The sequence below is a fragment of the Rattus rattus genome, chromosome 4 (assembly GCF_011064425.1).
Source record: "Rattus rattus isolate New Zealand chromosome 4, Rrattus_CSIRO_v1, whole genome shotgun sequence".
NCBI lineage: Eukaryota > Metazoa > Chordata > Mammalia > Rodentia > Muridae > Rattus > Rattus rattus.
In genome coordinates, this window is record NC_046157.1 from 2,291,199 (window position 1) to 2,316,241 (window position 25,043).

Genomic DNA, 25,043 nt, shown 5'->3' on the forward strand with positions numbered 1-25,043 from the left:
CACCCCACTTTTGCTTGCTTGCTTGCTTTTAGACAGGGTCTCATATAGTTAGCTGGCTTTGCACTCTATGCAGACTCAGTTCGCCTCTTTTGTTTTGGGGGTTTTTTTGAGCTGGGTTTCTCCATGGAGTCCTGGCTGCCTCTGCCTCCTAGGTGCTGGGATTAAAGATGTGCACCGCTGAACCCAACTTTTCATTCTTTCTCTGTTGTCCTTATTTGGAATTAATTTACCCAAATCCTTTGTGTTTAGGTTGGGATATGTAGGGTGTGTGTCTCTTTGTGTGTTCTTTCCTCACTAAATTCAAAGCTTCTCAAAAGCAGGAACTTTTACCTCCTCATCACACTTAACATGATGGAGTCTCAAATGGGAAGTACATTTCAAGTAGCTCAAGTTCTCCAGAAGCTCTGACCAATACTCTCTTGTTGATGTGGTAACCCTATCAAAACAGGAAATGAAGTTGGTGTACCATGACTTGTTCATAATTGACTCATGTTAATTCTCTTTTTTTCCCTAAGTGTTTACAAAGCATATTCTTAAATAATATCTGGAATGTGTGGGCTTTTAATCCCATATTTGTTGATCAGTGTGCTTCTAAATCTGTTCCAACCCATATCAGTCCTGGAATAGACCATGTATCCAAAAGGCCCTAGACACACACACACACACACACACACACACACACACACACACACACACACACACACTTTTATGTACTTTTGACGGTTTTGTGCATATATGTACCTAGGTCATATCCAAACTGTACCTCACCTTCCACTTCCCCAGAGGCCTCCAACATCTCTCCTCCATGTTTTTCCTGTAACCTGAGTCCAGTTATTGTACATACATAGGCATGAATATGGGGGCCATCTACCATGAGCTAGACGACCCATCATTGGCCATTCCCACAAAGGAAAAATCACTTCTCTCAGCAGCCATCATTTGCCAGATGCTCCTCAACTGTTACCAGATCATCCCAAGCCCTTCTCTCATTCATTCTGAAGTATTGATTAGCTTGAGCATATGCAACCTTTCACAACATTCTTCCCCATCTTCCAGCTCTTACATGCTTTCTGCTGTCCTCGATGATATATTTTCTGAGCCTCTGGGATGTCCAAATGAGGGCTGAGCATTCTCGGTCACTTTCAGAGCTTTGACCACTTCAAGTCTCTTCATTGCCTGCTACCCACTACAGAAAGAAGCTTCTCTTCCAAGCTTGACGGAAGCATTGAGAATTAAGGGTATCGATATATTTAGAAGGCAATTTAACAACATGTCCATTTAACAAGGCATTAGTAGATATTGAGTTAGCAGAACTAGAAAAGGGAGTTAGTAGACATATAATTTCCCTGGCCGTGGACTTTTGACAGGATTTATAGTACCAGACACAGCTCTCCTGTAGAGCAGGCCTCAAGTCCAATCTAAGAGTGGTGCTCTGAACTGAACTTGGACCTTCTGGAAGAACAGTAGGCAGTAAAGCTTTCTGAATCTGGTTTTTTGTTGTTGGTGGTGGTTTTTGGGTTTTTTTGGTGGGGGAATAAAGATGTGTTTGATGGTATTTGATGTTTCTGTTGTGTCAAGAGAATTCAGTAACAACTATGGATAGTTTTGGAGGCAGAAGTGATATTCTCATCAAAGTGTTATCTGCTATGTAAGACAATAGGAAAATGTGGTTTTCTTGCTTGTTTGTTTGGGGGTGGGGTGTTGTTTTGTTTCCTGTAAACCTGTGTCAGGTTTATAGAAATGAGCATTCATCTCATGAACAGGCCATGCAGCTCTTAAATGTCAGGCTCAGCATCTGCTGCTGCTGCTGCTGCTGCTGCTGCTGCTGCTGCTGCTGCTGCTGCTGCTGCTGCTGCTGCTTTATGCTTCCACAAGTATCAATCAAATATCAATACCGATGTGACCAATGCTAAAACTTTAATACTTTACAAGTTTGTGTTCCTTCTGCCAAATAATTTGGTGAGCTATTTTTAACTTTCATATACACATGCTTTTGTTTTTTTTTTTTTTAGTTCTGCTTATGATAATCTCAACAAAGTTCGAGTTGCTATCAAGAAAATCAGTCCTTTTGAGCACCAGACCTACTGTCAGAGAACCCTGAGAGAGATAAAAATCCTACTGCGCTTCAGACATGAGAACATCATCGGCATCAATGACATCATCCGGGCACCAACCATTGAGCAGATGAAAGATGTGTATCCTTTTCTAATTAACATTAGCGCTGCCGCCGCTGCTTGGCCACTTTGTAAATAACTCGAAGTCAAGAAAAAGTGCACCACTCTTCCCATATATGTAAAAGTATGCTAAGTGGAGTTTGCACGTACCTAGTGTTGAAAGCATTTTTTTTCTCTATTTTAGTCCTAGTGTGCTCCTCTCAGCCTCAGTTTCCTTATCTTTAAAATAACTTGCCCGAGCACAGTGCTGCACACCTTTAATCCTAGCACTTGGGAGGTGGTAGCAAGGGGACCTCTAAGCTCGAGGGGCCAGCCTGGTTTACAAAGAGTTCCAGGAAGGCCAGGGCTATGCTAAGAAATCCTGTCTCAAACAAAACAAAAGTAGAATAAACTGGGCTTCAAGGTCTTTAAGACCAGATCAACTCTGACACCTATGATTGTAGCCAGCATTAGATATCAGTGCTGAGCTGGTCTATAAGATTCCAACTCCTAGTCTGCAGTGCTAGGAATATCAGCTCCATGTTTCTAGGCAGCCTTTTGTCTTTTTAAGCATGCCTGTTCATAAGTGGTGTAGTAGTGTAAGGAAAGCTTCCTGCTGCTGCACCTGTTGCTCTTGTTACCTTTTGTCATAGAAGAGCACTTTTATAAATAACAAGTTTGCTTAAGTCTTATGTCCTTCAAGTATGAGACTGATCTCATTTAGCCTGAATTTATAAGAAACAGAATAGTATTTATGCATAAAAATAAATGGAAAAATTCCCCCCAATAAAACATCATTATGGTGATGTTAAAAGCAAAGGGTTAATACAGTTTAATTTTCATGAGAAGTAATGTGGCTTAGCTGAGGTTTTAGGTGCTTAGGCAGTGGGTGGCTATGCAGGAAAGAAGAGCAGAGCCTCTTTACATGCCTTCCTTTGTTCTTATAATGTATGTGCAGAACTAACAGTAGTAGTAATGAGGAGGAAAGGCAGAGATTGGACTCAGTGGGAGGGCGGTGCTGTTTCTGTGCTTCTGGTTGGTTGGTGACAAGGAGCAGAGAAAACAGCGCCATTACACATTGTTCCTGAGCCAAAGAGATGGGCGTCGATGTCTGTTTAAGCTTTGGAGGAAACTGGTTGATAGTAGACGATTTGGAGAGCAGAGAAGTTAAGACTTCAAATGGGCCGATACTCTGTTTCAGGCCCACAACAAGCCATCTAGGGCACAACTGGTTTTTGTTTTCTTCCATGAGAGTATGTCATGTTCTCTTCAATCTCTTTTGTTTTGATGGCCCAGCTGTATCTGAAGCTGTATAGGGAGAGGATCAAGAGAAGTTGAATTTGCTTCAGTGCTTTGCTAAGTGTGACCAACTTGTAGAGTTTTACCTTAACCTGTCAAACAGATATATAGTACAGGACCTCATGGAGACAGATCTTTACAAGCTCTTGAAGACACAGCACCTCAGCAATGATCATATCTGCTATTTTCTTTATCAGATCCTGAGAGGATTAAAGTATATACATTCAGCTAATGTTCTGCACCGTGACCTCAAGCCTTCCAACCTCCTGCTGAACACCACTTGTGATCTCAAGGTCAGCTAAGTCATTTACTGTCAGGATGATATGTACTTTTTAAAGACAACTTTGAGGTATTGTTATCTATATTCAAAACTATCAGGAATATAAACATTTTATAGAAAAATACAGATACACAGTATGAGTCTCATTTCTTCCTTCAGAGACAGTAGCCACTATAGCAAAATTAATAGCTCTTATGTGTATATACTTTATGTGTATAGCATCATGTGTATTATTTTTGTTTCTTCATTCTCTGTATCAAGAAAACAAAACAAGACTCACAGTGACAGACAGCTTCTCACTGGAATGGTTATAGTCAGTGTCAGATATGGTATAGTATACACCTGCATGGGGAACCAAGGGCAAGCAGGTCTTTGGGAGTGTAAAAACAATCTGATGTGCATAGGGAGTTCTAGGCCAGCAAGGACTCCATAATGAAACCTGTCTCAAGAAAAAAGAAAGATCACAAACACTGACAAGGACTTTTTCCTAATATGTACCTTAGTAAAATGAAAATGTGTGCTCATACAAACACTGTACACAAGTATTCATTATAGTATAATTCACTGTCGCAGAAAAATGGAAGTCAAATATCTAGCTATTATGGATAAAATGTGGTATATTTATACAATAAGTTGTCTATAATTGATAGGGTTAGGGGAGACGGTACTAATTTGTTAACTTTTTATGTTGTTAATTGTTCCAAGGATGAACGGGGTTTCATAAGAGAGGGCCCTTTGGACATTAGAGTGTCATAGGCTGGAAGACCAGAGAAATAAGTCAGAAACAAGGGGCTAGGCAATTGCTTATAAGCTAAAGAGATTGTCTTTAAATAAGGTCTAGACAGCCTTCTGTTGGTCTATCTAAATTGTGCCTTTTGTTGTTAATTTGAGACAAGGTCTCACTGTAGCTCAGGCTGGCCTTAAACACATGCATCCACTTCCCAAGAGTTAGTTAGAATAATAGATATGTACGGTTGATGGTGTACAACTCCCAGCAAGGTATTGTTGAGGCTGATCCCAAACTCTCCGTTCTCCTACCTCATCCTCTTCAGATTTTTTATTATTGGCATCCTGTACCATAGTTGGTTTCACTCATATTTTTAAGGTAGATATCTGGAGTATATCATTCACATGGAGAGCATTTCATTCCAAAGATGAGTGTAATCACATTGTGGTACTACATGATGACCCTTTATTTCTCAGGTCCACAAAAACATACAAGGAGTTTTTAGTCACTGTTCACAGCTTCTGTTGGCATATTTCTGGTGGACCAGAAAAATGGGAGGTGAGGTTAGTCCTAATATGTGTGCTCATTGTTGGCTAAGCAGAGTCCACAGAGTTATCAGTAAGTCTATGTGATTGCAGTTAAACCTGTAAACAAGGACACAAAATGCAACACACCTTTTTATGAATATTTCCATAGTTCAAGGGGTGGTCAGATGGGAATGCTGACCCTTATATGACATCTTAGGCTGGTTGGTCTGCACTAGTGATCTGGCTTCTTTTATGGAGTTTTACTGGGGCTTTATCTGTAAGTATGATGGGTTTGTTTGGGTTTTGTTGTTTTTTATTATGAAGGTCTTTTTGTTCTGTTTGTTTTGTTGCATTGTTAATTTGGTTAGTCTTTGGTAGTATATCAGTGTTGAGAAATTTTTGTGGTCAGAAGAGGTGGCACGTGCCTTTATTTCTCAGCACTGGAGAATCAGAGGCAGGCAGATCCCTGACTTTGAAGCCAGCCTGGTCTACAGAGAGAGTTCTAGGGTAGCCAGGGCTTACACAGAAAAACTGTCTAAAAACTAAAAAGGAAAAGAAAAAAAAAGGGGGAAGAAAAACTAGGTAAACTAGCTTTGGTTAAAGGCAAATCATAGAGTGAAGAGTTAGTTCTGCAGAAGAGAAACACATGAGTTACACCTGTTAAGAAGTTTAATAAATCATGCAGAACTGTAATAGATTGGCCATAATCTACTGTAAGAAATGGTGCTGGCTAGGAGTACTTTCCCTCAGACACGGGGACGGGGGAGGGGGGGTCATTCATTGCTTTTGTCATTTGAGTCTTAACTGCTGCTACTGTACCTCATACTGGAAATCCTTCTTATCTTACTGTTAACTCTGTTAAGAAATGCATTGGTATAAAAGACTAGTTGAAGACTGGGCCTCATTATGTAGCGCTGTGTTGTCCTGAAACTCACTGTGTAGACCAGGCTGGCTCCAAACTCAGAAATCTGCCTCTATCTCCTGAGGGAAAGGGGAAAGGCATGTTCTACTCTAGCCATCGGTCGAAAACGCTCTTATGGAAACAAGTAGGACAGCATATACACTGAGAGCCTCGGGATGAATCAGAACTTAATAGTATTCTTCCTCAAAAGTGATAGCTAAGTCTAATAGCTGGGCTAGAAATCTAACTCACTGGTACAGTGCTTTCATAACATGTGTGAGGCCCCCAGTCAATCCACAGTGCTAGACTAGGAGAAGCTGTGACTGTTCTCCATCCATGACCCAGGGGACCAGTGACCATCAGTTTTAACCTCAGTGTCACCCAAGCTATCTTTTAAAGGCAAGGCCCAGGGGGTTGGGGTAGAGCACTTGCCTAGCAAGCGCAAGGCTCTGGGTTCGGTCCCCAGCTCCGAAAAAAAGAAAAGGGGAAGAAAAAAAAAAAGGCTCATGGTGAAAGTTTTTTATACTAAGTGGAATAGCTGGAGTAGGCGATTGAGTGGGGAGGAAAACAGGATTTCCTCCTCACTGCTCTCTCTTCCATGAGAAGTGGCCTGCAAGAGAGTTAAGAAGAGGATGGACTGATAACACAGTCACATCCTTTTGCAAAATAAATATGCAGCTTCTTGGGTGCTGTAATTGAAGCAAATGAGGCTCTTTGAGGACAAAGGTGCTACCTCTAATATGAAGCTCTATAGAATAAGGATAGGATAATTGTAGGAAAACACTTGTACAGTGGGGGAAGGGAAGTATCTTTATCTCTCTTTCTCAATCACTGAGGTCCTTGGGATATCTGACTAGGGATCGAAGCCCACATAACTGTGTCCTGTATCTTTTAGACTTGTTTCTTCTCTGTTGTCCTGCTTTATGGCCAGAGTGCAGACTGTTGGGTTTTTGTTTTCCTTAAACTTTTTTTTTTTTTTTTTTTGGTCTCAGAATTCTGTGACAGGCTTTTGGTCAAATTGTTTCTATTAAAAGTAACTGATTTTAAAGCTAATAACTTAAAAATGCTACACACAAAAAATGGTCCACAAAACATTTGCCTTTTCTTTTTTTTTTTTTTTTTTTTTTTTTTTTTTTTTTTTCTTTTTTTTTCGGAGCTGGGAAAAAATTTCTAGGCAAGCGGTCCACTGAGCCAAATCCCCAACCCCTTTGCCTTTTTTCTTTTAAAGATTTTACTATTCTTAAAATACTGCTCCTTATTTTTAGCTGACTTAATAGAATCAAGCCTCCAAATTAATCTGTTTTCTAGATGGCCTTCTATTGAACTGTGTCCCATCTCTGGTAACCTCTCTCTTTCTTGAGTTGGTTTCCTAGGGACCAGAGAATTAAGTATTTTGTATTTATATGGACCTAAGTAGAGCATACCTACATTTATACATGCTGGAGTCTGTGAGGCAGCTGCTAAACAGTTGGATGGTAAGAGCTTACAGAGTGCTCCTATAAATGAAAAGAACGTGAGGAGCTGGGTGCTCTACCAAACAGTGGTAGATGACAGAACAGCTCACTGATATAGGTGTTTGCTCCCAAAACAAATGACCGAGTTTAATACCTGGGACCCACAAAATAGGAGAGATTCAACTTCTTTCTGGAAATTGTCCTCTGACTACCATATGTGTGCCTTACTCTTCATGCATGCACACATATCAGGATTGGCTATGTGAAAAGTGCAGAAGTAAGTATTTTTGAAATTAAAAAAAGTGGATGGGGCTAGACAGATGGCTTAGTGGTTAAGACTCTGTTAGACTGCTCTTCCAGAGGTCCTGAGTTTAATTCCCAGCAATCATATGGTGACTCACAACCATCTGTAATGGGAATCCGATGCTCTTCTGGTATCTGAAGGCAGCAACAATGTGCCCACATACATAAAATAAGTTAATTAATTAAAAAGTGGAAGTTAGTTAGAAGTGGTAGCCTGAGGAAGTGGGTCAGGGCAAATTAAGGAGCATAGCAGCAGTGATCCTGTGAGCTGCAGTAGCTTGGAGAGAAACAGGCTCTGGATAGGTTGGCTGATTTTTACCCCAACAGTTTTGGTTTTGAGGTTTAATTTTATTCGTGTGTTTATATTTATATGTCTGTACATTGTATGTGAGTGCCCATGGAGACAGAAAGAGTGTCAGTTCTCTTAGAATTTATAGGCAGTGATGAGTCATTCAGTGTGGATATTGGTATCTTCTGTGGGAGCAGTTTGTGCTTTTCACTGCTGAGTCATCTCTCTAGCCCCTCTAAGATGATTCTGCTCAAGTCACTTAAGTGAGAGTGACATGTTTACAATAGTTAATGGAGATGAGACAGAAGGGTAGTTGTCAGACTGTGCCCCATAACTGACCCTTCAGCCTATCTCTTCACTCCAGCCTGTGGACTGTCCTCACTTCCTCTCAGGTTGTTGAAGATTAAGGAATGATGACTTTGTAATTTCCAGGAAGTGTCTAACATAGTACTGATATCATGTGCTTGTTATCCTTGTTACTGATACTCCTTTTTTAGCTTTCATGGTGTTTTTTATATTAGCTCATTAGATTCTCTAAATAATATTTCACTTTTTTCCCTTTAGATCTGTGACTTTGGCCTTGCCCGCGTTGCAGATCCAGACCATGATCATACAGGGTTCTTGACAGAGTATGTAGCCACGCGTTGGTACAGAGCTCCAGAAATTATGTTGAATTCCAAGGTAAGAAAAAGAAACAATGGCTATAACCTTCCTCTCCAGCCCTCAGCCTGTATATCTGGACAGAGCCAGAGACTGTATATCTGGACAGAGCTGTTTGAGAACCAGACTTTTTGGGTTAGGATTCACCATCTTCAGTCACAATAACTGTAGACACCTATGTCCCTTCCCCGTGCATACTACTAAAATACTCCCCATGGCAACGTCCATACCTGTTCTTTATGTTATTGGGGTTTCTAGTAAGGTGTGTTTCTGTGCAAATGTTCCAGAGCTGTTCTACAAAGGTCAGGTTGTCTGATAACGAAGACTATCTCTCCAGCAAAATTACTGGGTGCAGAGAGAACAGAGCCACTATGGACTGTTGAAATTATAGGGTAGTTATGTTTCAAACTGAAACCCTTGCTCCTCCTCTCCGAGTTGTTGTGAAGGGTGTATCAGGCCATCCAGACTCTGCTAATAAAGCCCGAGTTGTGCTAACAGTTGGTGGTGCATATCCTTAATCCTTGCATTCAGGCAGGAGCAGGCAGAAGTCTGTGATTCTACTTAGCAAGTTCTAGGACAGCCTAGACTACATAAAGAGGCCTTCTCTCCACCAAAAAAAAAAAAAAAAAGAAGAAACAAAAATGGGGGGCAAGCAAGCATAATGTCAGTACTCAGGAAACAAAGGTAGAATTACCACAAGCCTGAGACCAGCCCAGGCTATTAATACTTTGTCACAAAAAACAATCGAAGATGATTGAATAGATTTACAACTGCCAGGGGGGAAAATGAAGTATGCATTCTTCGTTAGAATTGTAAGATGGTAGGCAAAATTGAGCACTGTTTACAACATTGAGGTTCAGTTTGGATGTGTGTGTTTGCTCTTTCCTGGTAGTTTTTTTTTGTTTGTTTGTTTGTTTGTTTGTTTGGGTTTTTTTTGTTGTTGTTGTTTTTGTTCTTTGTTTTGTTGTAACTGTGTGTCTATTTGGGTTTGTGCACATGTTTGGTACCTAAAGGTACCAGTAGTGTTGGATGCCCTGGAATTACAGGCATTGTTGTGTGCTGCTCAGTATGGCTGGGAAATAAACTGCTGGGCCCTCTGCAGGAGTCCTCTGCCAAACTGCTGAGCTGTCTGCATAGTCACAGTGTCTTAGCACACACAGCATGTGACCCACGCTACTTCATGCTGTTTGTGAGGAATGCAGCACTGGCTCAGGGTTCCACTTTTGTGTGCGCCTTTAATGTTGATAACAAGAAATGAGGTTAAGAGGCTGGAGAGATGGCTCAGCGGTTAAGAGCACTGACTGCTCTTCCAGAGGTCCTGAGTTCAATTCCCAGCAACCACATGGTGGCTCACAACCATCTGTAATGGGATCCAATGCCCCCTTCTGGTGTGTCTGAATAGGAACCCAGTGTGCTCATATATAATAAATAAATCTTTAAAAAAAGAAAGAAAGAGAAAGAAAGAAACGAGGTAAAGTTCATTATATCCAAAGGCGGAAACTGTATGTGCTATGATGAGTGCAGTTTCTGGATCATTTCCAGAACACTGCAGCTTAGTCCCTAGTTTGAGAGGAACTAGTTTGACTATGAAATTTTGTTTTCATCAAGCTCTTTTAAAGATAGTGGAAAGATAACTATTACTACCTTTTGTCATTTAGTTTCCCCTATTATTTATTCTCTTGAGTTATAATCCACTCACTCTCCAGGATTTGGACCACTCCCCAGTAAGCAGCCTTGGACAGTTGGCTGCTGCAGACTGCTGTGTACATTGCTGTCCCAGCCCTAGAACAGGCTCTTCTCCTTCTCGAGGCCTCATTCCCTATCTGTTTATTCACATATGTTATTTTTGCGGTTTTCATTGATCCATTTATTTAACTTTGGTAGATTACAAGAGATTTAGAAACAATTACTTAAAATCCTACCTGTCTTATCATTACTGTGGTCACTGGTTCTTTGGTTTTCCAAAATTAGCTCACTCTAAACTTACTGGTTGGCTTTTTTCTCTTGTTGCTTACATTTCCCTTTTCATTTATTACTATACCTAACTTTTTTTTTTTTTTTTACAAAATGGATAAAGTTGTTCCAGGAATATAGTGTTGTCCATGTAAGTTAATTTCCAACTTTATAAAAATTAGCTAAATGATATATAAACAATGAGCATTAGTACTTTTTCTAGTTCTAGTTTGTAATAATTCTAAATCTCTAACTTTTAAAAATGGACTGAGGTATATTTCAGAAGTTCTAATGTAATAATTTCAAGAGATAAACATAATGTATTTATAATGATTCAGCATCTGTCTTTTTTGGATTTCTGTTGCTATGATAAAATATCATGACCTAAAGCAAATTGGGGAGAAAAAGTTTATTTCTGCCTACAGTTCCACAATATAATTCATTATCAGAGCAGAACGGCTTCTCCTGCCTCTGCCTCTGCCTCCTGAGTACTGGGATTAAAGGTGTGCATCACCACCGCCTGATGTCACCTCTGTAGAAAGCCAATCTGTTGTTTTTCATTCTGTGTCCCTGTGTTTCCCAATGATTGTCTCAAAGAAGATGCTCAACTCTCATCTGCCTCAAGGCTGTTACATAGAGAGATCTCCTCATGTTGTTGAGGACACTACACTCTGTTACTCTGTCTTTTCTCCCTTTTTGTTGCAGGGTTATACCAAGTCCATTGATATTTGGTCTGTGGGCTGCATCCTGGCAGAGATGCTATCCAACAGGCCTATCTTCCCAGGAAAGCATTACCTTGACCAGCTGAATCACATCCTGGGTAAGCTTGAGCACGGTTTCCATTTATGTTAGTCACACCAGACTCACTATTGGCATGGTTGGTTTGTTCTGTTTACATCTTCTGTACTTTAAAAATATTAAACATCCTTTTGTAGAAACTTGAAGTGCATTAAGTACATTCAGTACATTAAGTACAGAATCTCTTTTGTCCCATAGGTGATGTGTGTAGTAATTTGTCCTTAATCTTGACAATTAACAGCTAATGTTTTGTCTGATAGGTATTCTTGGATCTCCATCACAGGAAGATCTGAATTGTATAATAAATTTAAAAGCTAGAAACTATTTGCTTTCTCTCCCGCACAAAAATAAGGTGCCGTGGAACAGGTTGTTCCCAAACGCTGACTCCAAAGGTAAGACTTGCTTCACAACAGCTTTTCTTAAGCTTAGCTTTAGGTTTGCTTATTGTGTTGGCTAAGTTATTAGGCTCCAGCCCAAAAACTGCACAAGTTAACTTGTGACTACTGGGTAATGCTTCATTTAAAATGTGCTAGACTTGAAAGATGGCTGGTGGGTAAGATCGTAGGCCACTCTTGCATAGAAACTGGTAGATTATTTCATATCAATCTCTTCATTAGATAGTGCTGATATTGTCAGAAATATCTCTCTCTCTCTCTCTCTCACACACACACACACACACACACACACACACACACACACACACACACACAGAGTTGACTGAAATGGGCATGTTGGGGATCTGAATGGGCCAAGGAGAAGGCTGCTCATTGGCGTAACTGCTAATCCTCCTGTCTTTATGGATAAAAATGTACATACGTATTTTTACCTAAGTTTTTTTTTTCACTTTTAAAAACTTGTAGTATTTTAACTTAAAAAGTTTTTAAATTGCAGACATAGTTTTAGAACTTGAAATTTGCTTCCTGACATTGTTTTCTTAAATGTTATTGTCAGTTGTCTGGTTTTTTCATGTCAGTGCATTTGTCTGACTTGTCATTGATTTTATAGTAGTCACCTGCTGAGAGCTTAGCATTTTCTACATGTTGCTCCCCTTTATATATTTTAAACATTAACATTCAGTTGAGAAAGAGAGTTTGCACTCTACTAATCTTATAAGACAAGAGAAAACCCTCAGGTGTCATCATCCAACTTTTTTTGACTGCTTATCTATCTGGCTAGCAAGCCCCAGGGTTCTGCGTACCCTCCTGACCTTTAGTGCATTCTGGGGATTGAAACCAAGTCCTCAAGATGTCCAGGCAAACACTACCTACTGTACTGTCTTCTCAGCCCAGAAGCATTCAGCTTACATATCCAATTTATATATGAACCTGAGTTAGGATTCCAGAAACTCTTCATCTCTGATACAGTACAATATGTTATCACAAATAATGTTTAGAAGTATAAAAGAAATGTTCCTAATTACAAGAATCTCAAAATTGGGGGAGGGGGTTGTTTATAACAGTCTTGCTGTATAGCCCAGGTTGGCTTTAAACTCAAAGTGATCCTCTTCCCTCAATTTGCAGCTTCTGGGATCACATTCCTATGCCACCAGGTCTAGTTTTCCAAAATAGCTTTTAACATCTTGTGGCTATAACAAAGTTAGATATGTATAGAATCATGATTATTTAATTGTTCAGTTTTAAAAATTAGAACTTGACCCACACGATTCATTACCTTTTAAGAACCTATTTTTTTTTTTTTTTTTTTTAAGAGGTCAGAGAGCATGCAAGAATTGATTCTCTCCTTCTGTCACATAAGATCAGGATCAAACTTAGGTAGTCAGCCTTGGCTGGATGGGCCATGACTTCTTAAGCCTTCTTGTTGGCTGCAACACATTGCCTTTAGATTGGCTTGTGTATTTCATGTACTCATGTACTGAGCATTTTATCTGCTTTTCAGAGTTGCTTTCTTAGAGGGGTTCAGACATCAGAAAACTTGATGGTTAAGATGTAAGCCAACCTATTCCCAGACCCTCACTCCTCCCCTAAATACATCTGGTTTGTATCAGATTACTTGAGACTTTCTGCTTATTTCCCTAAAAGTCATATAAGAATTAATGTCATTAAAACCCAGGAAATTAGCCAGGCAGCACTCATGAGGCAGAGGCAGGCAGATTTCTGTGAGTTTGAAACCAATCTACTCTACAGAGTGAGTTCCAGAACAGCCAGGGCTACACAAAAATCCTATCTCAAAAAAGGGAGGGGGGGGATTAAACCAAGAGTGATATGAAATACATGGCCATAATACCAGAACTTGGAAGGCTGAGGTAGGCAAATCAAATTTAAAACTAGTTTGAGCTGTGTGAGAAGTCTGAGGGAAGCCTAGGAAAATTGGCTAGTAACAAACAACACACAAAAAGCCAGGGAAGTGGCAGCACTGGGGAAGGTAGAAGAGTGTGCAGACAGCAGTGTGCTTCTGCAGCCCAGATACTACCTAACATCTCTAGGCTTCAATCCTCTCATATATAAAACAATCTGTATTCTAAGATCCCATAACTAAGATTCTCATTTATGTATTTTGAAGATCTTTCCATATCAGAATGTACATAGTGTTCTTTTATGGGGATTACTTATAAACATCCTTATCAAGCCTCATAATGGATGTTAAAGCACACATGAGTTGTATTTACTGTTTTTAACTGCCAAACAAGCCACTTTAAAATGTAGGACTTGGAATAACAACCAAGTATTTATTCATAAGTCCATTTGGCTGGTTCCACTGGGCAGGGAGGTTTCTGGCTCCCCTCTAGTAGAGTGGGTGAAGGCAGCCTCACCATATCTCACTGTTAGTACTCTTTCTTATACTTCTTTCTCCTCTGCAATAGACTAGACTAGGTTTCTGGTGGCAAGAACGTTGCAGAAGAAGGCATCAAACAAAAGCTGCAAGATGTTGTTAGAGAATGGTTCCTACCACAATCTGTCACACTCAGTGGGCTAAATCAAAGTATTTCGACAGCTAGTGCAAGAGATAGAAATACAATCCTCGTTAGTAGGAACAACTGCAAAGATTTGTGTTATATCTCACAGAATTTGTTCATTTAACAAAAAGACTTGAGCGTTGGTTCTGTACCATCCTGGCCGCTACAACCCTGGACATAAAATTAACAATAAGAACCTACTTGCAGAGAACTACAGCCCTGATTTGTATAAAAATGACCTAAACTAAGTGAATAACATCCAGGAACTCAAGATTTCAATTGTTTAGCTGAAAGAAACAGTGGGGATTCTAAGTATAAATAATGATAATTATAGATAAAGGAACTATTAAATAAGGGAAGGCTACTGATCTTTACAAAATAACAAACCCAAACAGTCCGTGGTTATTCTTTTCCCACCTCCTTCCCCTTTTTAATGAAACCCAGGTTATTAAAACAGCAGGCTCAAAACTCTTACCTGTTATTTGGTTAAGGCTGTGGGAAACCAACCATAACATACATGGCTTAAGGGTCTTTGGAGGAAAGTTGGGCAGTTTTTGTCTTGAATCTTTTGTTCCAAAAATTCTAGGTTCTCCTTTTTGGTCTGCCAACATTGAGACTGGGTGTAGTATTTAATTTGTTTAGCTGTATGAATGAAATTGAGCTTGTCATAGTAGCAGTACTCAGAGATGAGAGGCAGTGACTTTCTGAGCTTTAGGTTACACTGCTTTATGCGAGGCTACACAGAAACGCTGTCTGGGAGTAGAGGGAGTTAAATTTGGTATTTTTTACATATTTGTTGAAAGTTTTGTTTTTTTAAATTTATTTATTTTATGTATGTGAGTACACTGTAGCTGTCTTCAGACACACCAGAAGAGGGCATCGGATCCCATTACAGATGGTGCTGAGCCACCATGTGGTTGCTGGGAATTGAACTCAGGACCTCTGGAAGAGCAGCCAGTGCTCTTAACCGCTGAGCCATCTCTGCAGCCCTTTTGAAAGTTTTTAGTGCTGAATCTTTTGAGCCAGTTATACCTGCAGCTATTTTTTGTTTTTGTTTTTCTTTTTTTCCTAAAGCAGTCTTGGCTTAGAATTCGTCAGTAAGGGTGAGGAGAGATGGTTGGTTGCAGCTGATGGTAGTTGTTGAATCTTCATTTGGAATAAATTTAGTGTAACTTATTCCTCATACATGAAAATGAATTCCAAAAGAGTCAGTGATCAAATACATTTTTTTTTAAATGGTACTTCCTGTTAGGCTGGAGAGATGGCTCAACAGTTTAGAGTACTTCTTGCTCTTCCAGAGGTCCTGAGTTCAGTTCCCAGCAACCACATGGTGGCTCACAACCATCTGTAATGAGATCTGATGCCCTCTTCTGACATGCAGGTGTATGTACACTCATATACTTTTAAAAAATGTTAGCTACAAATATTTCTTCAATATAGCAGTTAGTTATTTAACCAAGAAAAACATAAGGAGAATGGTCTATAAGAGTAATTAAAGGGCTGGAGAGATGGCTTGCCCCATAAAAACACTTAGCACTGTGCAAGAGCACCTGGGTTCAGCATCCCTGTGGTGTCTTTAGTGACCCCAACAAGTGCGAAGCCCACCCTTGGTACACACACATACACATAGTACAATTGATCTCTTTTTTTTTTTCCTTTAAAAAACAATTGCGTTCTGGTAATTCAGATTTGTACAACCATGTAAACTCAGTCACAGGAGCACAGGGAGGCTGTAATTCCCACTTTCCTGTGATTCAACTTTGGAGGTGGAGACAGGAAAAACTCCCCAGAAATCGGTCAGCTAACCTGATGCATACAGAGATGAACAGAAGTCCTGTCTCTTAAACCAGTCTAAGAGAGGGGCTGACACCCAAGGTTGTAAACCAGTGCTGACTGGTACATAGATGTGTACACCGGCACTCACCACACTGGAAGGGTGTGATTGAAGCAGCAGGTGGGAGGGATAGGTTTAACATGGAAAGTGGAGGCAGAAGTGCTCGGACATCAGGGGCAGGAGTCGTGGCACAGCTCTCATGGTGCTGAGGTACTGGTGATTGTAACAAGTCTGACTGGGTGTTGGCGACGAACTTGAAGTGGGGGCAGATTAATCTCTGTAACTGAGGATCGCCAGGGCTATGCAGAAAGCAAAACCAGGCAAGTTTATGTGGCAGCACCAAGCCTAGGGCTCCTTCCACTACCATAACTTCACACTTGAAAATGTTGCCAGGGGCAGGGAAGCATACTGTTGATGAAATAGCAAGAGTTATCCCAAATTCAGTGCAAGTTGTTGACATTCTGTGTGACAAAATGAGACACCTAAAGTATTCTTGAAGAAAAGTACTTAGGCACTTACTGGATCTGTGATCTGAATTAGCTGCCTTTTAAAATAGACTTTTGGTGGTGGTTTTGAGGCAGCCTTGTTGCCTGTGAACTTGATTCTTCTGTATCAGCTCTCCAAGCAGCACATCTTCAATAAAGTTTAAAGGTTACTGAAGACGTTCTGAGATCTGAAAGTTTGAGGACCACTGTTACTACGGCAGTTTATTAAATCAGATTTGTTTTCCCTGGCCCCATCCAAAAAAGGTTGGAGCTGCCCCGTTGATCTAAGATGAGAATTTAACTGAACAGGTAAGATGGACCTGAAGAACTGTGGCAGCCGTTCCCATGCCCAGGATCTGGCTAGGACAAGGGTAGATAGGGCAAAAGAACGGGAATTGTCTGGCCATTGTTCTGTGTATAACCTTTTAAAGTACTAGAAGATGTAGGATTCTGAGAAGGTATTCATAATCCTAGTCAGCTATAATCTTAGCTTCCTTGGGATATCCAGTCATTCATGGGAAATAAACTGGGAGAAAGCATATACATGGTGGCCACAATTCACCTGAGTAGTAGCTGCAGATCTCTGGTGTGTAGGAGTTAGGCTTTGTGCTTATGGTATTATCACTTGCCAACTGATTCCCATTTCTCGCCTTTTGTCCTGTGAACAATGGAGAAACTGCGTGGTAACGGGACCTGAGGCCTAGTTATTTTAGAGTAGGAGGGCACTCAGTTGTAAATGTTCACTAGGTTGTTTAAGGACCCACTAGACTGTAAACTGGAAGAAACCAAGAGATGTGTCTTAGAACTGCTTTAGCTGCAAATTGTCTGTTTGCCTTGAAGAGCCTTATTGAAAGCCAACTAGTTTGAACTGACTGGAAGTATCCCATGGGCTTACAAATAATGCTGTTAGAAGAATTGGATTATAGTTTCCCAGGCATTTTTGCTGCATAGTTGATGTCTTAACTGGGTAAATGACTCGTCTGAGGCAGGGATTTTATTATGCACTGTTAGGTTTTTTTGTTTGTTTGTTTGTTTTGTTTCGTTTTGTTTTTTGGTTTTTTTGTTTTGTTTGGTTTGGTTTTTTTTTTTGTTTTTGTTTTTGGTTTTTTTTGTTTTGTTTTGTTTTTTGTTTTTTGAGAAAGCTTGTCTATATTAAACCAGACCAATTCAAACTCAGAATACTCCTCCCTGCCTCAACCTTCAAATGCTGGGTTTGTAGCCAAGTGCCATCACATCCAACCAAAATGACTTTAATTTAAAGATTTCTCAAGGCAATCCTTAGGAAAGAATTGTAGGGTTCTTAGAGATGAGGATTGGGAAGTAAGGTAGGTCTTACCCTCCTACAAACAGCAGAATCATCTCTTTTGTTGTTTTCGTTTGGTTGGTTTTTGGGTTTTCAAGGCGGGGCTCCTTTATGTAGCCCTGGCTGTCCTGGAACTTGCTCTGTAAACTCAGAGATCCGTCTGTCTCTGCCTTCCAAGTGCTGGGATCAAAGGCATGTACTGCCACTGCCCAGCATATCTCAGTGAGTGAGTGTTCAGTGTAACTAGCTTTGATTGAGGATGCCTGAGTTCTTGACCTTGCATACAATCCTGTGGGGTGCTGCCTGCATGTACCAATTTGCAGATGGGTGAAGTTGATGTTGCTCCTGCAAGCAACTAGGAATCTCTGTAAGAAGAAGCTTTTTATTAAATAGATTGCCTATGTTTGGAATTTTTGCCTTGTTAGTGTCATAATGTCTAAAAAGCTGTGTTCTTCACTGGTTATGAGTTCTTCTCCAGATTTAGGATAAGTTTTTAGACTTAAGCCTTGGATTTTTCAGTACTGCTTGAGAATCTGAAAGTGAATACCCAAGACAGGGTGTCTTGTCTGTTCCATACCTTGAGGCGTCTGTTAGAGTTTAACTTGAAGAAAAGATCTTGTATTGGTTAGTTTTTTTATTATTATAATATATCATGTCCAATAGCAGAACCTAGATCAACCAGGATCTAAAAAATTAAAGTTTAACATAGAAGCCGTGTGTAGGTGTGGGCGCGAGTGCATAGACAGACAGAACGATCCTTTAATGCGAAAGGGGAAGAGGAATAACAGATGGTGGAGAAGTAAGTGAGGTAGGTAAAGCAGAAGTGGGAGAGAGAGAACATGGACAGCTGGAAAGGCCACCTAAGCATTGTTTCTGTTGCTGTGATAAAGCACCATGTCCAAGGCAACTAACACAAGAAAGAGTTTATTTGACTTATCATTCCAGAGAGATACAGAATCCATGGTAGCAGGGAATTTTAGCAGTAGGCAATACCTCAGAAACAGGAAATGAGGCCTCACATCTCAGACTATAAACAGGAAACAGAGTGAACTTGAAGTTGTGAAAGTCTTTAAGCACCTGAAAGCCTGCCTCCTCCAGCAAGGTCACACCTTCATCCTCCCCAGTGCCACCAACTAATATTCAAATGCAGAGCCTATGAAAGGCACCGTACATTTCACTCACAGATAGTACTAAACTAGAAGCTTCTTTCTGATGGCCAGCCTTCATGGTACTGGTAGGCTGCAGGAGGGAAAAAGCATTAAACTGTGTCGCCTAGCAGTGTACTACAAAACCAACTTGCCATCAGGGTGAATCCATTGGTGTATGGAGCACAAATATTTTGTAAACCAATGGCTATCTGGCTACACTTAATTCCTCATCATTAGGAAGACTCATGCCTGGTATAGTGTAAATCTAGCCAAGAATCAGTGACTAGAGAGATCCTAGGAAAGAACCTACTACTCTGATTTCGCTAAATCGGTACAGTATTTGCCTTCTGAATACTCAGTCCTTATATCCATAGGTTAGTCCAGCCGAGATTATTATCAAAGGAACTTCTCTTTGCAGTATATGGAGGTTAATACCAAGAAGTACAGCGTGTGGAGAATAAGCTCATCCCTAACTGGGACATCCACCAGAGCTCAGGGATGAAAGGTAGAGAGGTGAATCAGAGGGGAGCAAAAGAAACAGACTTGGAAGAGAGGTCTTCTGTCCAGGATAGGTCTATACTCTCAACTCTTTCATGTGGTTGCTCCCTAAGATCACTTGAACAAAACCAGTCTAGTCAGGATGCCAGAGTGGATCATTGAGGGAGCTCAAGGCTCCTAGGGAGAGCCAGTTTTCTTCAGAGGTGCAGCCCCTGGGAGGCTGGTCATGTTGCAGTGGATAGCTCACATTCAGATTCTTGTCAATAACATTGAATTCAGTAGTTTGTTTTGTTTTTGTTTTTAATTAGAGGAGAAAAGAGAGTTTGGGTGAGAATGAGCTATGGATTGGTCAAAATATATTTTTGAGGATGAAAAATGACTTTGGTATGAACCTAAGTGAAACACTTTTAGTTCTAACGGTGTACATGCATGTGCAGATATGTGCAAGCACATTTGTGTGCATTTGTATGGAAGTTGTCATCTGCTTTCTTTGGGTATGTGGGTATGGTTTATGAATATATGTATACATTGCTGTGTGGGTGCCATCATTTATTTATATGCTTGTAGAGGCCAAAGATCTATGTTGGTCATTTCCCCAAAACACTTTCTGTCTCCCTGGACCTGCAGCTACCAATTCAGCTATAATGAGTGGCCAGCAAGCCTCTGGGATCTTTTTTGTCTCTGCCTCCTTGGAATGGTAATCCCACTGTTGAGCCTTTTTATGTAAATAATGGAGATCCAAACTCAAGTATCTATGGTTATACAGCAAGCACATTATTGAGCCATACCCCCAGCTTTATATTTTTTGATGCATACAAAGCTGAGTAATATAGGAAATGTCAAAGTTATGTAGGCAAATCTGGGTTTGGGCCCCAGTCTTCACTTCCTCTTGGCTGTCCATTCATTCCCCTTTTCTGAGCATTGGCATCGGTGATTGCTATGTTGTCAGTGCTCATGTTCACAGTTTGAAAAGATGTACAAGTAAGGCTGAGAGGCTGCCTAAGTCGGTACAACACTGGTTACTCTTCACAGCCATCTGTAGCTCTAGTCCTCTGTGGACACGACTCACCTGGTGCACAACATACAGCCAACACACTGAGACTCACACACACACACACACAGAGAGAGAAAGGGAGGGAGGGAGGGAGGGAGGGAGTGTGTTTATGTGCATTGGTGTCTTGCTTGTGTGTATGTGTGTGTGAAGGTGCCAGACACCCTGGAAGTAGAGCTACAGGCTATTTGTGAGCTGCCACATGGGTGCTGGGAACTGAACCTAGGTCCTTGAGAAGAATAGTGAGTGCTCTTAACCGCTGAACCATCTCTGCAGCCCCATCCATATATAGTTTTAAAGAGAGACATAGAGTGTTGCCCCACTGTCTTGAGGGCTAGCTCAATAGAAAATGGAAAGCATTTGCTACAAGTCCTGCTTCTCACCACTACAATTTTTTTTTCTCTTCGTAGCTCTGGATTTACTGGATAAAATGTTGACATTTAACCCTCACAAGAGGATTGAAGTTGAACAGGCTCTGGCCCACCCGTACCTGGAGCAGTATTATGACCCAAGTGATGAGGTAAGAGCTTATGCTCCTGGCTGCTATGTCAGGAATGTTCAGTGGTCAACAGAAGCCCTAGTCATGTCCTTGTCAAGATTTTCCTAAGGATCGTTATGGCATGCCCTCCTCCTCCTCCTCTTCTTCTTCCCCCCGCCCCTCCTCCAGTTGAGGATGAGCACTGTCAAACTCAGCTTGGAGTCCCTACCTTTGACTCTTGGTGTTTGCCTCAGAAGAGTTCCTCCAGGCTAACTGCAGCAGGTAGAGCAGTGCATGTACGGGGATTAGCTGCACCACTGTGAAGCATAGGAAGAGGGAGCCAGGGCCTTTAAAGCTACTTTTCAGTTGCTGTGATAAATGCCATGACCAGGACAACTCAAAAGCAGAAGTATTTCATTTCAGAGGGTTAGAGTCCATGAGCTCATGGCAGGGGCATGGAAGCAGGTAGGCCGAGCACAGCCCGAGAGCAGTAGCTGAGAGCTCAAAACATAAGTCTCCTTCCTGCAGCCTCAAAGGCCTTTCCCGTGACACACTTCCTCCAACAAGGCCACAGTGTCCAGTCTTTCCCAAACAGTTCATCAACTGGGAGCCAGGTATTAAAGCATGAGCCAGTGGAGCCCAGCTGTTACACCACCACAGCTGGGAAATTGCAGTGATCCATGGCCGAGAGAACTGCATGAACTGTGCCCTGGCCCTGAGGAAGTGAGAGTGAGGAGTTAGGCAGCCGGTGGCTCACACTGTGACCTTGTGGCTTTTAACAAGTGTACTGTTCCCTGGACAGGACATAAGCTCTTGTGGAAAGAGTTGATGAGGTAGGTATTACACCTGAGGTTGGTGTGGTAGCTCCTCAGACAGGTTTACACACACCTCTTAGAGTGTTCTCTCCAGAGTAAGCCCGCTGTATTCTCTGGGTCCTCTGCAGGCTCCATAGTGAGCTTTATTCCATCAAGGATAGCAAAGGAAAATGCAAAGTGAATTAAAACATTAGGTCTCTCTAGTTGGGGACCTCTATGAATAGAAAATAAAGTCTGTTCTTAAGTAGGAAAAAGCAAGTAGAGAGTATTCAAATTTAGATGCAAAAGGAAAACATCTTGGCTAAAAGCTAATAAAATGGAGGATTGTAGAAATCAAAATGAAGCTTTTATTTAACTGGTGTTCTCTTCCACATCCAAGACTACCCTTCAAGCACTTAAGGGCGCTTGCAAAATACTTGCAATATAGTTGATAACATAGAAATTGATGGGAACGTAAAGATTTCAGGTTCTTCTTAGCCCCTTGTACTGGGTATTTATTTCATAAAGTTCTGCTGTTAATGCTCAGCAAACTGCGGCAGTATATGCTGTGCATAGGGTACTTACATAGTCTGTACACTTAGACTGTCCTCGAGGGACAGTCCTCTTGCATGTGGGAATTCTTTTCACATGACCAAATATAGTGCAGTGTTGAGTCTGTGTGTGAGGATTAAGTACTACATGAGATCTGGTGGTCTAGGCATATAGTGATTGACAGCTAGTATCATTGTCCACCTTAGGCCTGTAACATTTTAGTTGTAGGAATTTTAAAAAACCAAAATATGGGGCCAGCAAGATGGTTCAGTGCGTAAATGCACTTGCAAAGCCTGACAGCTTGTTTGTTTCCCAAGACCAGTGTGGTGGAATGAGAGAGTGACTTCTTCGACTGTCCTCTGTCCTCCCTGCTTTTGTACTTTGGCGTATGTGCTCCCACATGCATGCACACAGAAGTATTAGTTGTAAAACATGTTTGTTAAGAAGTCAAAATAATGGTGCTAGAGTATCGTTCAGTCAATCGTGTGCTTGGTTGTCATGAATGAAGTTGTGATCTTAGTCCTAAGAAATACATAAGGCAACATGATGATCATACATGCTGTAATCCTAGTGCTCTAGAGCTGTGAGGTCACACGGAGGTGGACACACAGAGTCTCTGGCTCAGATAGATAACGTAGGTAGGTAGGTAGGTAGGTAGGTAGGTAGGTAGGTAGGTAGGTAGGTAGGTAGGTAGCACCTGTAGTCAAAGTAACCAGGAAGCTGAGGCAGAAGTATTTTAAATGTCAAAATAAAACTGGGCTATATATAAAACTGTAAAAATTTATGTCTCTAAATTAGGTTGAAGAAAATATTTCCTTCCCAGTTTTATATTTTTCTAAGTGTATTATTCCTTGTGGCTTCATTTTTAATAGCTTTATAATGTTTCCTCAGATAACAATATCAACATAGTATTTCTTCATACATACTATTAATGTGTATATTTCAAGTATACTTATCTTACTTAGTTTAACATTTTGTTTATTTGTTTGTTTGTTTGTTTGTTTTGTGGTAGTAGGCATTGAATCCAGGTCTCAGATATGCCAACTAAGTGTTCTAAACTGAGATTACATTTCCAACTCTTTTACTGTGTAACACAGTCTCCCTGAGTTACCCAGGCTGACCTCACATTTAACAGTCCTCTGGCCTCAGCCTTCTTAGTAGTAGGGGATTATAAGTAACCACCAGGCCTGGCTAGTTTTGTGTTTTGATTATATAAACCTACAACTACTTCATACTTCTGTTATCTGCGATATTTGGTGCCTTAAAAGTAAACATTTGAAAATTATTCTGGGGTATGTGGTAAGTTCAGTGGAGTACTCTAAGGAGTTAGCTATGTGCACTCAGTTTTTGTTTCTGGGTTGTAGTTGGGATAGTACCCACAGCCCTTGTTTAGAGCACACATATCCCCAATAAACAGTGCCCCCAATCTCCTGGGGCTTTCAGAGTTTGTAAAACGTTGGGTTTATTCTATAAATGTCAGACTGTAAGCCAGAGTTGTGTTATAAATTAATAGTTGCTCCCTTGACCATGACAGCGTGTGACTGGTAAACGCTCCTTTTGTCTTAAAGCCTATTGCTGAAGCACCATTCAAGTTTGACATGGAGCTGGACGACTTACCTAAGGAGAAGCTCAAAGAACTCATTTTTGAAGAGACTGCTCGATTCCAGCCAGGATACAGATCTTAAATTGGTCAGGTATCTAGAACTTTAACTATACAGTTAACCCCTTAGCAAGGGAGAGGTGGTATAAAACATCTCTAGAAGGAAAAAAGAATTCAGTTTGCCCTCTTGGATTGATAGAGCATTCATTCTGATTGCTTCATGGTGTGAAATGAGGACATTAGACTTCATCCTTCACAGACTATGAAGACGTGAAATGAAGTGGCAGCTCTGAGACTGTGACAGACGTATGCTATGGGAGTGGGATCTTATGTAAGAAAATAACTCATGGGAATGAACAGCTTTGAGACATTTATTCCCAAAAACTTTATTTTACTTCATATGACATTTTAAATACTGAAAAATTCTATCGTGTAACTTTTGTGGCCTTGGGACTGTGTGGTTGGTTTTTTGGTTGGTTGAGGTATTAGGGATTGAATCCAAGGCCTCTTGCATTTGAGAAAGGGGAATTAATGGGAGAAGGAAAGGGGGTAAGAGGATAACGGGTGAATATGCTCAGAATACATTATACATGTATGAGAATGTCAGTGAAACCTATTATTGTGTATAATTAATATATACTAATAAAAACATTTAAAAATAAAGATTTCAAAGGATAGAATTTTATTCACTAAACAATGTGACTGAAGCACAGATATAGAAGCCATTCAGGACAAACACTGATAGAAGTAAGCCTAGGATATCCAAGGAAGGCAGGGAGCACAAAAGGGGAAAATCATGGAGACTGTGCAAAAGACAGGAGAAGAGAGAGGAGGCACCTCATGGGAAGAAAGAAAAAGGAGTTCAGAACACTCCCAAAAGGAACTACATTTTCAAGGGTAGCTCCATCTTTAAAAGACTGAGTTGGGACTGGAGAGGGCGTGCAGTACAGCATAGATGCCGGGTTCCATTGCTTTCAAAGGAGAGGGGGGCTGCCTGTAAACAGCTGTGTTCAGAGTGGCAGTCTAGTCTGTAGTCATGTAA

The 25,043-nt window shown here is 40.8% G+C and overlaps 1 protein-coding gene across 3 annotated transcripts in view; it reads left to right on the top strand.

The window, feature by feature from the left end:
* Nucleotides 1-25,043, top strand: part of Mapk1 (mitogen-activated protein kinase 1) — a 64,621-nt gene that overhangs the window by 32,672 nt on the left and 6,906 nt on the right. Inside the window, exons 2-8 of one of the 3 annotated variants that reach the window (XM_032899832.1) lie at nucleotides 2,013-2,195; nucleotides 3,556-3,745; nucleotides 8,498-8,614; nucleotides 11,252-11,366; nucleotides 11,605-11,736; nucleotides 20,988-21,097; nucleotides 23,970-24,095. In XM_032899832.1, the coding sequence (XP_032755723.1) occupies nucleotides 2,013-2,195; nucleotides 3,556-3,745; nucleotides 8,498-8,614; nucleotides 11,252-11,366; nucleotides 11,605-11,736; nucleotides 20,988-21,097; nucleotides 23,970-24,086 (964 nt within the window). In that variant the 3' untranslated portion in view covers nucleotides 24,087-24,095. Of the gene's footprint in view, nucleotides 1-2,012; nucleotides 2,196-3,555; nucleotides 3,746-8,497; nucleotides 8,615-11,251; nucleotides 11,367-11,604; nucleotides 11,737-20,987; nucleotides 21,098-23,969; nucleotides 24,665-25,043 lie in introns of those variants that run through there. The other 2 variants (XM_032899833.1, XM_032899830.1) reach the window with 2 other exon arrangements.